Raw genomic sequence first — 17,238 nt, 5'->3', positions numbered from 1 at the left:
TTGGGAAAGATTAAATTTGGGACAAACAAAGATTGTTTGGGACTACAAAGTGAGTATCTTAAATATACTTAAAGATGAAATCCTTGTGCATCAAATAAAGCATAGATTAAAGATGTCAAAACGATAGGTATGAACCATTATGTAAAGCTTATAAGGTTCATTGACCCTAAATGCTTACTATAAAGTCTATGGCTCGCCCCACTGTATGGTAACATAGTCCCATAGTCTATATATCTGTATATAGACCCATTTGGTCATAAGGACGACAAGAAAGTTGTGCCTTAGTCCGGATACAAGCCAATGCAAGACTCATGGTCGAATGGTTTTCACTTGGTCCGAGTACTGACCCATTTTATTCTAAGAAGGAACATGGTCATGAGACCATCTGAGATAGGTCACGGATCCTTTGATCCTAGATTGGACAGAGACATATTTCCTTGGTCTAGAAAAGACTCAAGGCACATCCGGATGTAAATATTCACAAGTGAAACTATAGTTAAGTTTAAACTTAATACTATACATCTAAATAATTTCAAAGTGAAGTATGATCATATATGTTGTTAAATGATCAAACCATGAGGCATTGGAAATAAAGCCATACATTTCCCTTGCCAAAAGTGCCATTGGCGCCTTGCCTTAATGTGTTTGTTACACACATCCGAACATAAGCATTGAACTAAGCTTATGTTATTTCTAAATATAAAGGCAATGGGACATGATTGAAATATCCTTTTACTAATGTTTGAGATTATTTTATACTAACCAAACCCAAAGATGTGTTTGTTTGGTTTTGTTTTTGATTATGATACATGTTATAAATTGGATCCATACATGGATAGTTCTCAAACAAGCAGTATGCACACGTTGGAAAACAAATATGAAGAAGTACGAGTCCAACCAAAGACATGTCAACCGGCTTCTTCACCATGTCTACATCAGCACCACGTCCATGAGACCTTCCTATCAGTCCAGGACGTGCATATTACGAAGACCAGCTCAGAGACTTGGCGTCCATAAAATTCCCACCAGTCTACTCATGCGCCAACCTCAGGAGCATATACGGAGGTACAAATCAGGGGAAGTGATACATGTTGTACTCTTTTTCCTTCACCATGGTTTTGTCCCACTGGGTTTTCCTGGTAAGGTTTTAATGAGGCAACACCAAGTAATTGGTAAAGTGTATCACGAGCCCAAAAAGGATTTGGTATCTGGCGAACTCAAGATGAATTCAACATCCAGAGGAAGTGTTATGAACCGACTGGTTCAGGTGGATGTTTATCCAAAAGATACTTACTAGGCTTTGGCCCATTAGTAGCCCATCTTGTAGTTCCCTATATAAGGAGTTCATATTCGACATTAATAAGACACACACATTCACAACAGTAACCTCTTAATTAGGCAATTGTTTACTAAGTCAAAATATCAAAATTCTGCTCAGCCTTGCTTAACACATCACATACTTCTTTCTTGATTCTGTAGGCAAGTTAGACTGTCAGCATAAATGAAGCTGCGGCAGCATAAATGAACTTCCCGTCATCACTCCATAAACTGAGCCATAGCAAGAGGTTCACTTAAACTAAAAAACAGATAATGGCAGTGATGAGAAAGTTACACAGAACATCCAATTATAATTTTCTAAACTTAGAACCATAGATAATCGAAATGAGAAAGTTACACAGATCAAATGTATGTTTCAATATAAACAAGATAATAACAGAAAACGAGAATTTACAAATTCCAATAACAGTTCAGGATTCATGAATTCAAAACCCTCTAAATAAGAGAAATAATAAACTATGAAACAAACGACCAATTTGTTTTTCAGCTCCGGTGGTCGGAGGAGGCTCTGTAATCCGACACCGGAGGCTTCCTTGTTTATATCTCATGTTTTATCTTTGCTTTTTCTCCTCACTATCCCTCTGTCGGTGATATACTGAGGATTGTGGTTAGGCTCAACGGTGGGTTTCTTCGGATTGGTTCCGGAGCGGTTTAGATCCACCGCCAGTGACCTTGTTCTGGAGTCCAGTGAGTCGGCGAGGGTTCTGTTGGCAGAAGAAGTCGGCTTTTGGGTGAAGGTTTCAATAGATCTCGTCTTTCCCCTTTCTAGATCTACTCGGTTTCGTCGGATGTGAAGGCGCGTGAGGGTAAGGGACTTCCTCTCTCCTTTGTTCTTTCTCGGTGTTGATTATCCGGAGCTGTTGCTTCGTTGTGGAGTGGAGCGTAGAGGTTACTTTCAGGTCGGGGCTTCGTGTCTTGCGTTGATGGAAAGGCATGTTCTTGCACAAGGGGACTTGAGTTTTGCGAGCTCATCTTTAGTTTTGATAGGAGCGGAAGGAGATAGATGTTTATTGGAGCTAATGCGTCATTGTTGGTCGTTTGTTGTGATAATGCTGGATTTGGAGTGGTTATTATCTGGTTACTGGCTGTGTGAATAAGACGTCGGGAAGTTTTTATAGGCTTTGCCGTGGTGGAGTGATGGTGCGTATGAGGCACGTGGAGAACCCATTCAAGGTCCAATGGCGAGTTTTAGTTGGGATTGGAGGGTTTCACAGCGACGGTTAAAGGATTCTAACCCTCTCGTTTCAGTTTATGTGTTGGTGATGTTCATGTGCTTCCAATCTATCGCGTTGCTCTTCTCAACTGGTGTTAGTTGCTTATGAGTTCTCGTTTGGTAAGCTCGTCTTCGAGAGAAGGGTTGTGCTTTTCTCTCCTGAAGTTCTGTCTTACCTCCATGCCTCTTGACATCCTTTTTCTTCTGTCTTTTTTAGCTTTAAAAGTTTGTGTTATGTCTGTTTCATGGCTCCGGGTGGTATATGTTACCTCGCCGGCTCTTGGCTCTGTTTAGGGTATGCAAATCCGATGTGTAAATGCTGTTGGATCTAATATTAATCTATCAGATGACAAAAAAAAATTTATGAAACAAACAAAGAAAAATGGTTTTATCAGGATGGAGGATAATATCTCATCGAGAAGAAGAAGATCGTCTAGATTGTTTTTTTTCAAAAAAAAAAAATTCAAAAAGTTAAGATATATTGTTTTTTTTTTCAAAAATTGTTTTTCAAAAAAGTTGAGATATATTAAAAAGAATATTTTTTAGATATTCAAAAGATTATTCTTGTTGAGACTGTTACTTTAAATGTATAAAAATTGTGATGAACAATAATAGAGAAATATTCATATTGGACAATTTAGTAAATTTGTATATACAAAAGTGTACATTTCAAAACACTTAAATAATAATGTAGTTTCAAATTAAAATCTTATGGAAGTGTATCACTACAAGAAATCAGTGAAATAGTTACAGAATTTTCGGTAGCTAGAAGCAACAATCCATAGCAAGAAAACAAAACGCTACGGATGGCGACGGATCGAAGCGGTGGCCTCAGCGTCGACGCTAAATATGAAACGTCGCCAATTCATAGCTAGCTCGTGACGGATTGCGAGAACAATAGTCGTAGCTAATAGCGACCGCCTGGCCACCACATTGTCTGTTGCTCATTGGCGACGTTTTGAACGAAAGACTTTCCGTATCTAATAGCTACGATATATCCTTAGCATAGTTATAGCAAATATATAGCTACGGATTTGATTATCAAACGTCGGATTTCAATATAGCAACAGACAAAAATTTGATTAATTCCATCACACACAATTTATAACGCTTGAATATATTGTTAACAATACAATAACACCAGAAATGGTAAAAGATTATAGTATTATAAGAAATCTGAAATTCCTAACCATGCCCAATATGTCGATGTCAAACTTCTTATACACAAACAAAAAGTTAAAACTAAGAAGTGAAATCTAAAGACAACAAAAAAAAAATTGAAGATGTTTATGTAGGAATGCTGAGATGAATCAGACGTAGATGCCACTGAAAATCAGAGAGGAGCATGAACTGCGGAGGAGGAACGAAGCCCTGACTGCAGAGGAGCGAAGAGGAGACTGGACTGTGGAAGAGCAGAGAAGAGACTGAAATGCGGAGGAGCAGAGAGGAGACTGAACTACGGAGGAGGAGAGAGGAGCAGAGAGGAAGCTGGATTGCTGACCCTCGAGGAGACAACCGAAGATGAGACTGGACTACCACACCGCCTTCCACCACTGGAGAGGAGACCATGCCTTACACCACTCGAGACGAAAGATGAGATGAATAGATTTACAGATCTGGAGAAAGAGGAGATAAAGAGAGATAGATCGACAGATCTGAAGAGGTAGGAAATAAGAAAAACAATAGAATAAAATATTAAATATGAAAAAGCAAACCATTTTGTTCCTTAGATCAATTTTCATCTAACGGCTGAGATTAGAATATGGCGATCCTCACCCTTTTCTTGTATTGGTCAATAACAATCCATCTTTCTTATTTATTTTCAAATATTATTTGCATTGGGTAGTTAAATCTGTTTTTGACTTTTTTCTCGTTTGTACCGGGAAGTATGGTTTTGGGAATAAATTTTGGGGTTTAGAGGATAGGGTTTAGGGTTTGAGATTAAATTTTATGGTTAAGGTTTCAAAAAAAAATTTGAACTTATGATCTAGGATTAAAAATGAACAGAATGTATTTTTATAAGTCGTATACAGTATATGTGTTGAACATTATAATTAGGGTTTGAGATTTGGGGAATATTGTAAGTTAAGTTTAAGGTTTGAGTTTGAGATTTGAAAAATAAGTTTATAAACTTATTTTCTTTTTTACAAAACGTAGACTTTAGTTTTAGTTATATTATGGTACTTGGATTTCTTTTGAGCTTGAGGGTTAAAATTTTGTGTTATGATTTATGATATAAAATTTAAAGTTTATCATTTATGGCAACAATTTATCTCTAGCTAATACATAGCTAATTAGCTACAAAACACCTACAGAAACTATCCTTCGCCATATAGCTACGAACTGCTACAATTTCGCTACAGATTTAACTAAAAAAACAAAATTATTTGTTCTGTTGCAATCTTTCACCATTTCTGTAGCTAATGGATTTGGCTACAGAAATTCTTTTGCCAGTCCTTAGCTATATCAATGGATTCTTGTAGTGTATTTCTCCAAATTTTCCATTTTAATTATATTTAAGGTTATTATCTCTAATTTCCTTCTCTACATTATAATAACATGATTTTGTGTTCATTAAGATAACAACAATATATGATCATGAAACATTTGGATATTTTTTATGTTGTAGAATAGCTTTCACATAATAAGTTTTTCATCATAATGGTCTGCGTAAGACATGTTAAATTATAGCTTTCTAAATTTAATATACAAATATATCTACAAAATGTGAGATAGGTTTCTAAATTGGATAGGGATAAATGAATCGGATCTAAATGAAACAGGTTGAAATGAAACATAGTTTAAATCGAGGCAGGTTTCAATATTTTAATATCCTAACAAAACGTTTGATGTGTTTTATTGGTTTTTCATAACGTAAATATCTCGCGCTTTGAAAGCGTGGATCAAAATCTAGTTTATATTCAAACGAAGAAGAAAATGGGAAATACAAAACAAATTCCATTTCTAAAGAAAGTTCGCATTCAAGTAGCATTGGAGCGAGTGGACTCGAGAAAAGAAATATGGTTAAAATATGAAACACCAAAGTTCTCTTTAATTATAGCTTGCTGGCAACAAAATATACATGATACAGTAATGCCCAACAAACCATAAAATAGTCATTAGCAGAGATGTTGTCTTTGACGAAAGCAAAAAAATGGAATTGGAACATCGAACGAGAAGAAGATGGCAAAGACTCTGAAATGTTTAGCCTAAGTTTTGGAAAGTTTGGTAACAAAATCATAAGAGATGATGAATATTTTATTGAGGTACAAGGGAACAATCATTCCACTTGGAGATACCAAACAAAATATAGTAGATGAAGATGTAAGTGATATCATGGAAGTATCCCCATTTAAATGACACTAAGGAAGACAATGATGAACAGGGGCATGATCAGTCTGTGGTCAGGCGATCAACGAGAATACGAAAGAAGCAAGAATACTTAATCAACTATGTATATCTTGCAGAAATAGAATGTGAACGTCTTTTGATCATGATTAAAGAGGAGCCATAGGATTTCAGCAAAGCAAAAGAATCAAAAGAAAGTATACTAGTATGTGATGATTAGATTACTTCCATAATAAAGAACAAATGTGGGATTTATTTGATCTATCGTTCGGAGTTAAAAAAATTGGGTTAAAATAAGTTTTCAAAATAAAACAAAATCTTGATGGAAGTGCGAATACATACAAAGCAAGACTGGTCGCAAAAGGTTATGTACAAACACTTGTTATTGACTTTGAAGGGGTTTATCCATGTTGCACGCATTGAGACAGTTCAATTTATCATTGCTCTAGCGGCTTCAAATCACTGGGAGGTACACCATCTTCGATTTATCCACCTTTTTTTGCAGATAGATTTTCTATATTTTTAAAGTACTTTTATATACTTTATATTTTCCCTGAAAACATTGATTAAAAATTGAATATCTATAAGTTTTCAAAATATATAGGTGTATATATATAATTTACAAACGAAAAACGAAAATAGTTTAGATACTTTTTAAGAAAACATATTTTATAATGATTATATTTTTGATCAAATGATTTAAATAAATTAATTTCAAACAATGTAAAGTGATCATCTAATATCATATTTTTCAAATCACATGGTAAACTAAGAAAAACTATAAATTAAAAATTTACCTAATTTTCATTGATAAAATTATAAAATATATTCACAATTCTAAGCAAGTGATGATTTACCAATTATTAGGATTTAGTTGTTTTATAAATATTCATAAATATACATGAATTTTAAAATATTATAAGATATGTTCATGAATGGAACTACAACATTTTCGGTGTGTTTCTATGTTTTTAAATATAAACTTACCAAATTTTATATGATTTATCAAATATATTTAGAAATATAAAAGGATAAACTGAACTAAATTAAGCCAAAAATAGTAATCTAATTTTAATCTTATTAAATTAAAAAAAAAACAGTTGTTCAGTTTGAAATAATAGATGTGAAAACATACCCAACAATTAAATCACTACAAGAAAACAATTGATTTGCAAGGAAAATTTGCGAGGAAAAATTTCCCTTGCAAATTTGCAAGGGATTTGCAACGGAACTGCAAGGAAATATATAATCCTCGCAAATTCGTTGCAAATTTGCGAGGAAAAAAATTCACTCGCAAATTTGCGAGGAATCCGCGAGAGAAAATACAGTTTCCTCGCAATTCAAACGCAAATTTACGAGAAAACTAGTTTTGTCGCAATTCTCTTGCAAAATTTGCGACGGTTTTGTATTCCTTGCAAATTTGCAACAGAATTGCGAGGGTTTTGTATTCCTTGCAATTTTGTTTTTCAAAATCATGTTTTCTACACTTGAACGGTTTGGAATTTTGCTAATGACTTTGGTGTCTTATAACACGTTTACTTAAAATATTTAATATTTAAAAAGTATGTCGATGACTATTTTTGAAAATTTCATTAATTAACATCTATAAACTAAATTTCCGACACTTGAATTAGTATTACAAAATATTTAATATATAACTTAAACATTCAATATACATCAATTAAATTAACAGAACTTTTTTAAAAATATATTTTTACTTTAAATAACTTTTCTAAATTAAATAAAAGAAACATATTACTCCACTGAAAACGTAACTAAACCACAAACGAAACCCTAAAATACATTGAGTTATGAATTTGCAAGAAAATTGCAAGGGATCTCTCGCAATTCTCTTGCAAATTTGCGAGAGTTTTTGAAAACCATGCAAATTTGCAAGGGAATTGCAAGGAATCCATTGCAATTTGCTTGCAAAACCAGGTTTCACCACTTAAACGGCTTGAGATTTTGTTAAAAAATTTGGTGTCATATAACACATTTAATTAAAATATTTAGTGTTTAATGTATACATCTATAAATATTTTTGAAAATACACCAATTAACGGTTATAGACTCAATTCCCAACACTTGATTTAGAATTATGAATATTAAACATCAAAACTATATAACTTATACATTTAATATACATCACTTAAATTACGAGTTTTAAAAAAAAAAAATATTTTACACTAAATAATTTTTCTGAAACTAAATATAAAGAAAAATATTACTCCACCAAAAATGTATCAAAAGCACAAACGAAACCCTAAAACACATTGAATTATGAATTTGCAAGGCAATTGCAAGAAAATTGCAATGACTCCCTCGCAATTATCTTGCAAATTTGCAAGGATTTTTGGTTACCTCGCAAATTTGCAAGAGAATTGCGAGGAATCCCTTGCAATTTCCTTGCAAAAACATGTTTTCTCCATTTGAACGGTTTTAGGGTTTTGTTAAAGATTTGGTGTCATATAACACATTTAGTTAAAATATTTAGTGTTTAAAATGTATGTCGATCAATATTTTTGAAAATGCAGATTTTTAGTTATAAATTCAATTCTCGACACTTGAACTAATTACTTAATACAAAATACAAACTTTATAATTTATATATTCAATACATGTTAACTAAACTATTATAACTTTCTTAAACATATTCATGTAAATAATTTTTCGAAAAAGAAATATCAAGAAACACATTCGTGTATACAAAACTAATAAAATCCTAAACGAAACCCTAAAACACTTTTATTAAAATTTTGCAAGGAAATTGCAATGACTCCCTCGCAATTGTCTTGCAAATTTGCAAGCGATTCATTTCCGTCGCAATTTGCAAGGGAATTGCAAGGGATCTCTCGCAGTTCCCTTGCAAATTTGCGAGGGTTTTTGATTACCTTGCAAATTTGCAAGAGAATTGCGAGGAATCCCTTGCAATTTCCTTGCAAAATCATGTTTTTTTCCACTTGAACGGTTTTAGGGTTTTGTTAAAGACTTTGGTTTCGTATAACACACTTTGTTAAAATATTTAGTGTTTAAAATGTACATTGTTAAATATTTTTGAAAATACAATATTTTAGTTATAAATTCAATTCTCGACACTTGAACTAATTACTCAATACAAAATACAAACTTTATAATTTATATATTCAATACATGTTAACTAAATTACTGTACTTTGTTAAACATATTCATGTAAATAATTTTTCGAAAAACAAATATCAAGAACCATATTAGTATATACAAAACATAACAAAACTCTAAACGAAACTCTAAAAAACTTTAACTAAAATTTTGCAAGGAAACTGTAATGACTTCCTCGCAATTCTCTTGCAAATTTGCAATGAATTGATTTCGGACGCAATTTGCAAGGGAATTGCAAGGTATCTCTTCATTTTCCTTAGCAAAACTATTTTCCCCTCCATAAAAAAAAAAAAAAAAGAAAATGACAAACGAGTTTCTAAAACTAGGGTTAGTATATAAAGACACAAACCTAATTCTTTTCTTCTGTTGGAGCCGTCAAGAAAAAAAAAACAAGGGATTTTTTTCTCCCACCATCTCTCCTCTCTCGGGCTCTCTCTCCCGCCTCTCGTCTCTGCCGCCATGACATCTCTCCTTGTCGCCAGCACTCCTCTCTCTCACACACAGCCGGATCTACTTTATCTCACGCCCCACACCACCATGGTTCGACCTTTCTCTCTCTCTCTCTCTCTCTCTCTGTCCCTCTGTCCTTCTGTCTCTGTCTCTCTGTTTTGAACTGAATTTGTTTGTTTTCAGGTTGGAGGAAGCAAGGCACGATGAGGCCGGAGCCACACTTCCATGGTTAGTCCTCTCTCTTTCTCTATCTCTCTGTCTCTCCCTCTGTTTATATCTAATATTTTTTTTTGTTTTTGTGAAGGGAGATGAAGGATTGAGAAGAAGCTTGATGGTTAAGGAGACAGGGCCGGTGGTGGTGCGGCTGTGGTTGTGGCGCGGCTCTGGTGGTGGTGCGGTGGAGGAGGCAAGGAGCCGGCTGATTTATTTTCTAGGATTAATTTTTTTTTTAGAATTAGGTTTGGTTAAGTTTAGTTAGGTTAGCTTAATTAGGTTTAGTTAAACTGGTTTATTTAACTAAACCAGCTTATTATAATTTTTTAGCTTATTATATATTCGTGTATTTAAATATGTATCTGTATGTATATATATTTCGTTATATATATTTATTTACATTTTTTTATTTTGTATTTTTGTTAATTTTTTTTTTAATATTTTTAAAAGAATTTGCAAGGGAAACTTTTTATTGCAAATCTAATGCAATTTTGCGAGGGAATATCTGTCTCTCGCAAATTTGCAACGAAAATTATTCTCTCGCAAATTTGCGACGGAAATTATTCCGTTGCAAATTTGCGAGAGAATTGCAAGCGTTTTTTATTTGCGAGTAAGGATTTGCAAGGAAACGACTTTCCTTGCAAATTCGTTGCAAATTGCGATTTGCAACGGAATTGCGATATTTTTTTCCCTTGCAGTAGACATGTTTTCTTGTAGTGAATACTTGAACTGTCAAATATATTATGTTTGTAAGATACCTAATTAAGATGAAAACATACGTATAAATACAAACTTTTGAATTTCTGGGTGTAACTACCTTATGAATTTGTAATCAATCAAAGAAGTTTTGAAATATTTCCGAATTGGTTTGCTTATTCAACTCTCAATCTCTTAGCATATTAATTTATTTTATATAATTTTATCCAAATGTAAGAATATCTATTTGATTTGTTTGCTTAGAATAATTCAAATATGTATATACACATTATTAAATATATTTTTAATAATAAATGAATGATAACTGATTTCTAATTAGAGTCCATTTAAAAAAAAAAATCACACATGAATTAAAGTTATTATTTCTATTTTAATATATAAGATATAATAAGTTTCAACAGCAAAAGTCTACAAAGTCATAAACAATCGGACCCTTATTGCCCAACAAAAATCAAACTGAAGATAACCATGCATGTATTAAAGAAAAGTAAAATTGTTAAAAATTTAAAAGTAACCGTAGGAATAACTGACATAAAACCAAAATACATGTTGAACCTTATATAACCCTCTTGATAGCTATCAAACCCTAATACAAAATTTTTTTATATAACTACTATGATATCTTAATCTATTAAAATAGAGTCACTATTTTTCTCTACTAGAAAAAAGTCTTAGTAGGACCTCATTTCATTAATAATTAATGTTTAACAAATATTCATCCCATTATTTTAGGTATCCATTTAAATATCCTACATTTTTTTTATTTAAATAGTATACAAATATCTCTTTAACAAACAAACCATATTTCCTAAAAATATCTTATTCCCAGATTCAAAGAATACATATATAAAATCTTGAAACATGCTTATTTATTTTTATGTTATTACTAAACTGTTATATAATATCCCGTAAATTGACTAATTAAACGATAATTATATCCTTAGAAAATATATTTATTCTTCTATATTTGACCATACAAGAACTAGATGCTAGATACACGAGAAATAGAAGTGGAATTAAAATACTACCTTATTTAGAATGAAACACAATCATTCAAGTAAAACTATATATACCAGAGTACATTTATAAATACAAACAACTGCTTGATTTCTAAATCGTAACATAATCATTCAAGTTGCTTCACATTTTTTGGCAAAATTTGTGTCATATACGGGAACTATATATGTTTAATTAAAATTATTTTCAATTTCAGGAGTTCCAATCATATTAGATCGCAATTGGGTTTAGTTATGGATAACAAAAACTTTTTCAGGAACTACTAATTATTAACATTATTAGCTTATTGTCACTGATAAAATCAGATACGATAGCAATATCATCCTAAATAAGTGAACATATAATCAACAATTTTACTGAATCGTATATGCATGAACCAATCTTTTGTAGATGTTTTATGGTGCAGTGGTGTTACATAATGTATTTTAGTCTGTGCTCCTTCTAGAATAGAAAATGTTTTATTTAGTTTCCTATGTTGTGTGAATCTTAAAATTAGAGAGAGAGAACTAAAAAGAAAACAAAGGAAAGATGGTTTAATTCATAAATGATGATTGATGAACAAAGGAAACAACAAACGCAGATATAGAGTTATATTATTAGTCGTAAGTTATAACTCTCTCAATTCAGTATAGTCTTCAATCTCTTTCAGACATTAGACATAGTCTTGGACGAAGTGTATGTCGCTTTCTCAAACACAACTTCGAATGGAGTAGAGCTCAAAACCAAACGCCTAACGCCAGACCGGTCCACTTTTATCCCGACATTGATGCAATCTTTATCCTCAGGGCAAAATGCAATCTTGTAACCGCTAAGATTATCTCCAATTTTCTTAATCTGGAAAAAGCTGTTTGCTGAATCTTCTCCATGTTCTGGCTTACGACCAGCCGTTACGAACATCGTCCTAAAGTGAGATTCGGCTGCAGTGACCCACCAGTAAGTTGACTGAACGCAGACCGTAGCTTTGACATCCATCTTTATGTTAAGATTCATTGATTCAGGAACGAACCTAACTCTAGACCTCCAGTTTGAGAATCTTACGGGAATGCCCTTGTTGACCTCTGAAGGCTCCTGTCCGATAAAGAGGGGACATTGGTTGTCACCACGGGGGGCGAGATTCAGGCCGCCACCTGCAGCACCCCAGATGCGAGGGAGAACATAGTAACTTCCTCCAATTATGACATCACCATCAGTGTCGTAAATTGGCCCTCCGGCGTTTGCAGTCGCGGCCAAAACAGCTGTTAAGGCAAGAAGGAAGTTTAACATAGGATTCATCCTATTTTTTTTTTGGAGTTTATGTAGTTGATTAGATTTGAATGTTACTGGATGAAGAAGATGTGAGTTCATGTGATTGGTATTTATACACGGATGTGTATACATGCACACACGTTGAGGAACTGAGGAGATGCGATGCTTATCCTTTTTTTTTACACCACTTTCCTTGCACGCTTCTTTATTTTATTTTATTTGCTAATAATCTATTAATTTGTTTGTTACAGTTGGCTAACGGATGTATGTATGTTCACTATAGCTCTGGTTTGGGATCGAAAATTAGTAGCTCTAAACTCTTGAAAGCAACTCAGAAGAAACTAGTCTACAAAGAAAAGATTTCAGATTTTAGATTTTGTTTTAATTTTAGAATATGGTTATTTAGAAATTGTTTATTTAGTTGTAGTTTTAAAATAATTAATTGGACTGAACATACACCAATTGGTCACAATCCTAATTCCTAATTTAAAAGAATAAACTAGATTTTGATCTGCGCTTTCAAAGCACGGAATATTTTCGATACAAACCAAATTTATATGATATAATTTTTTCTTTTTGATTGTGTATCTATATTTAAAAGTTACACATGAAATATTATTTTTAGTGCTCTGAAATTCAACTCTGACCCACGGTTAAACTGGAAAAACAGCTAAAACAAGGAACTCGTCAATCGGTTGAACCGATGGATGACCTATTATGTAATACAATTTAACTTAAATCATATTTAAAGTATTCTAATTCATGAATACTTAGATGAATTGCGAATATATTATGAATGTGATGCTCCAGTTTTACAAAAATTAGATATACAAATTTTTAGTCAAACTAATTTATCATTTTATTATAAGCGTAATAAATCAATATTTGAGATGATGCATACTAAAAGACAAATAGATTTGAGCATCAACGATTCATATATGGTTATTACAATTTAGTGATTTAAGTTTAAAATAAATATAATTGCTTATTTATTTATTTAGTTTAATTTCATTATTCATATTAGACTTACTGTATTTTAAATTAAAATTTACATTAACATAATTTTCTGAAAATAAGATAATCCATTTATTTATCCGCCATGTATCAATTTTACTTATATTTTAAAACTTTTAATGATAGTAAAAATTTATTTTATTATTTTTATTTTCATATTGGTTAAAATTTATTTTATTATTTTTATTTTCATATTGGTTAAAATTTATTTTATTAGTATATTTTTCATCATTATTGTAATAAATTAACTATTTTCATTTAACCCGTCTCATACTTGATAAATATATTAAGTTATTTTTATTATTCTACTTTAAAGATATATATATATATATATATAAATATTAAATTATGTATTAGTTTATATATCTTACTTTATTATTTGTTTTAATAATTTGAGGTTGTTATAAAATTCATGAATATATTGTTTGTTATTTTATAATTTATAAAATAGCTAATATATGGATTTTGTTTTGATCGAAAAATATATGGATTAAGTTACTTTATATTTATAAATTTCTATAGTAATTTAATTATGAATTTAAATATTATAGAAATGTTATTTCTTATTATATAAATGAAAAATGAATCAATATTAGATTTTAATTATATTTAATATTAATTATGAATTTTATTACTTAAATTAATATTAAAAAAAGAAATGTATATTTACATTTAAATAGAAGATAGTAAAAGATATTATCAAAATGTAATCTTAGAAAAAGATATTAAAATATTAAAATAGTTGGTCTGATATTACATTATATTTAATAATAAATAATTTAGTTGTAGGAGAAATAATAGATATAAAATTAATGTAATGATCCAACATATATTACTTGCAAGAAGATAAAAAATCCTCGTGTTTTAATAGTATTGATTATTTTTAATATTCTAATATATATATATATATATTAAATATTAAATTATTTATTAGTTTATATATCTTCCTTTATTATTTGTTTAAAAAAGTTGAGGTATGTTATAAAATTCATGAATATATTTTTCTGTTATTTTATAATTTATAAAATAGCTAATATATGGATTAAATTACTTTATATTTATTAATTGGTATATAATTTTAATTATGAATATATATATATAAAGTATAGAAATTTTATTCTTATTATATAAATGAAAAATGAATCAATATTCATTTTAATTATAGTTAATAGTAATTATGACTTTTATTGTTTAAATTAAATAGTAAAAATAAATAAATATATATCTACATTTTAAATAAAAGATATTAAAAATATTATCAAAATGTAATCTTAGAAAAAAGATACCTAAGAATATCTTTTTAGATATCTTATTTTGAAAATATTAAAATAATTTGTTTGATATGATATATATTTAATAGTAAGTAATTTAGTTGTAGGAGAATTAATAAAAAATAAAATTAATGTAGTGGTCCAACATAGATAGGCCTAGGAATTTGAGTCACAGCCCGCGGGTGCGGGTGCGGGTGCGGGTGCGGGTTATGAATATTTTTTGCGGGGCGGATGCGGGTTGGTGGATTTTGAATTGCAGGTACCCGCCAACCCGCAATTTATTATTTTTTTTTTATTTTTTTTAAATGTTTCTTTTTGTTAAAAAGATAAATATTTTTAAAAATACAAATTTTTTTAAAAATAATAATTAAAATTTTTAAAAATATATAAAAAATAATTATAAATATATTATTTATATATAAATTTTAGAAAAAAATAAATTAAATAATTATTTTTTAAAAAATATATATAACCCGCGGGTCCCGCGGGTAATTCGCAAAATTAGCGGGGCGAGTGCGTGTGCAATTATCTTTGTTCGTGGGTCATGCGGGTCGAAGATTTTCAAGAAAAAAAAAATGAAATCCGCGGGTTGCGGGTCGTGCGGGGCGGGTTTGACCCGCAACCCAGCCCTAAACATAGAGTACTTGCAAGTAGATAAAAAGTTTTCTTGTTGTAATAGCATTGATATATTTTAATGGCATATTTCTTTTTCCTTATAAAAGCATCACCGGCACTTCTTTTTCTTCAAAAGTATTTTGCAAATTGTATTTGATAAACAAGATGTTTTCATTGAATTATTTCACCCGAATTCTCCTAAAATTCAACAAATGAACACGTCGAGAAGATAATCATTATATAGATTCTACTTTCCAAGCATTATTCTCTGATTGTCCGTTTTTTAAATGGGTCAACTTTACCAAAAAAAATGAGTATGTGTTTCACGAGCTCTATTTCTTTAATTCTATCTCAAATATGTTTTTTTTTTTTGATAAATAATCTCAAATATGTTACGAGACATTTTCCAGAAAACACTTAGTCATCCTTAATACGTGAAGGCTACTTTCCTCGTGCTGCGAAATCTCAGATTAAAAACATAAAAAGAACACGAATTATTATTATATAGAAAGTTAGAGAACAAAACAATTGAAGTGAATAGGTTTTTTTTAAGAGTTTTACTATTAATTATGTGACTAATGTTAATAATGGGTACAGTACACTAATATGTGCTTACCACGATGAAACCTTTCGTTCCATAGATCGTTGATTGCCATGTAAGGAAGGAGATGTATTTTTTTTTTTTTGACAACGAAGGAGATGTATTTATGATGGCTATTGGTGTTGAAGCCGGAAACCGAATTGAAATAACAAGTAATATATAAAGCGATAATAAGGAAAGAAACAGTTGGAAAAACTGAATTGAAACCGATGGTTTTCGATGAGAAAGTAAGAAATGAATGAGGAGGAGAGATAGTATTTAAAGAGAAGATGGAGTTCTATTTCCCGTAACAGCTGCTACACGTATGCAAAAATCTCGCAGAGATCGAGAGAAGTTGAGTTGCGGTACTTCTTTCTTAAGATGCTCTCTTCTCGTTTAAAATTATCTTGGACGGACAGACAAAATGCATGTGTTTTGAAACGAACTGCACTTCGTTCAAAAACGAATTACATGTTTTTTTGATTCAAAAATAGGAGAAAAACAAAAGTAATTGGACCAAAGGCCCTCTACCAAAGAGCCAAGCCCAAGCCCAAGCTGAGCATTCATAACAAGAGAACATATATATAATGTTCCATTTCTCTTTTGCTAGGCGATGTGGGCCTTTGCTCCATTTCGTTTTCACGTTTTGTCATTTATTATTTAAGACAATGGGCTAATAATTGGTCAAACAATTGGAAGGTAGAGACAGAAGGGAGACAAGTTGAATGGAGTGGAGAGTATGAGAAGCTGTTCCAAACTGATCTGGAGAAAGAAGCAGTCAAAATAAAGACATTTCCTGATTGATATGCCTGATTGCAGAGGTGATAGTTTGGGTCGGTTTGCATACCTCCATGAGATCATGCGATCCTTAGTTGGTGATCTATTTACAATTCTACACGTACATTCTTCATAAATATGTATTACTCACCAGTAATCCAATTTTCATCGGAATCCGCTGCCACATAGTTATCATTTTGTTGTCTTTTTATGACTCTCTCTCTCTCTATCTATATATATATATATATATATATATATGTATATATAATTATACGGAATTTGTAAACAGTTAAAAGTTTATT

The 17,238-nt window shown here is 31.1% G+C and overlaps 1 protein-coding gene and 1 long non-coding RNA gene across 2 annotated transcripts; one reads left to right on the top strand and one right to left on the bottom strand.

Annotated features, from left to right (window-relative positions):
- The first annotated feature begins 9,386 nt into the window (after nt 1-9,386).
- Nucleotides 9,387-10,109, top strand: LOC108815999 (uncharacterized). Its single transcript, XR_001943776.2, has 3 exons — nt 9,387-9,577; nt 9,671-9,715; nt 9,792-10,109. It is a non-coding gene; the product is annotated as an uncharacterized LOC108815999 (long non-coding RNA).
- Nucleotides 10,110-11,945: 1,836 nt separating this feature from the next.
- Nucleotides 11,946-16,420, bottom strand: LOC108856885 (kunitz trypsin inhibitor 4-like). Its single transcript, XM_018630790.2, has 2 exons — nt 16,196-16,420; nt 11,946-12,669 (listed from the first exon to the last, which is right to left on the bottom strand). Exons 1-2 carry the CDS (start codon nt 16,233-16,235, stop codon nt 12,080-12,082), a joined length of 630 nt encoding a protein of 209 aa, XP_018486292.2. The 5' UTR covers nt 16,236-16,420; the 3' UTR covers nt 11,946-12,079.
- Nucleotides 16,421-17,238: the final 818 nt, after the last annotated feature.

Source organism: Raphanus sativus, chromosome 1 (genome assembly GCF_000801105.2).
Source record: "Raphanus sativus cultivar WK10039 chromosome 1, ASM80110v3, whole genome shotgun sequence".
NCBI classification, from domain to species: Eukaryota; Viridiplantae; Streptophyta; class Magnoliopsida; order Brassicales; family Brassicaceae; genus Raphanus; species Raphanus sativus.
This window is presented reverse-complemented; position numbering and strand designations above follow the sequence as displayed.

What these genes read in the sequence shown, in the direction of transcription:
- LOC108856885 (XM_018630790.2), bottom strand. Translation starts at nt 16,235, where the DNA reads ATGGCAATCAACGATCTATGGAACGAAAGGTTTCATCGTG. An exon ending in GAACGAAAGGTTTCATCGTG is followed by an intron (nt 12,670 to 16,195) that starts GTAAGCACATAT and finishes TTGCCTTAACAG; the next exon opens with CTGTTTTGGCCGCGACTGCA.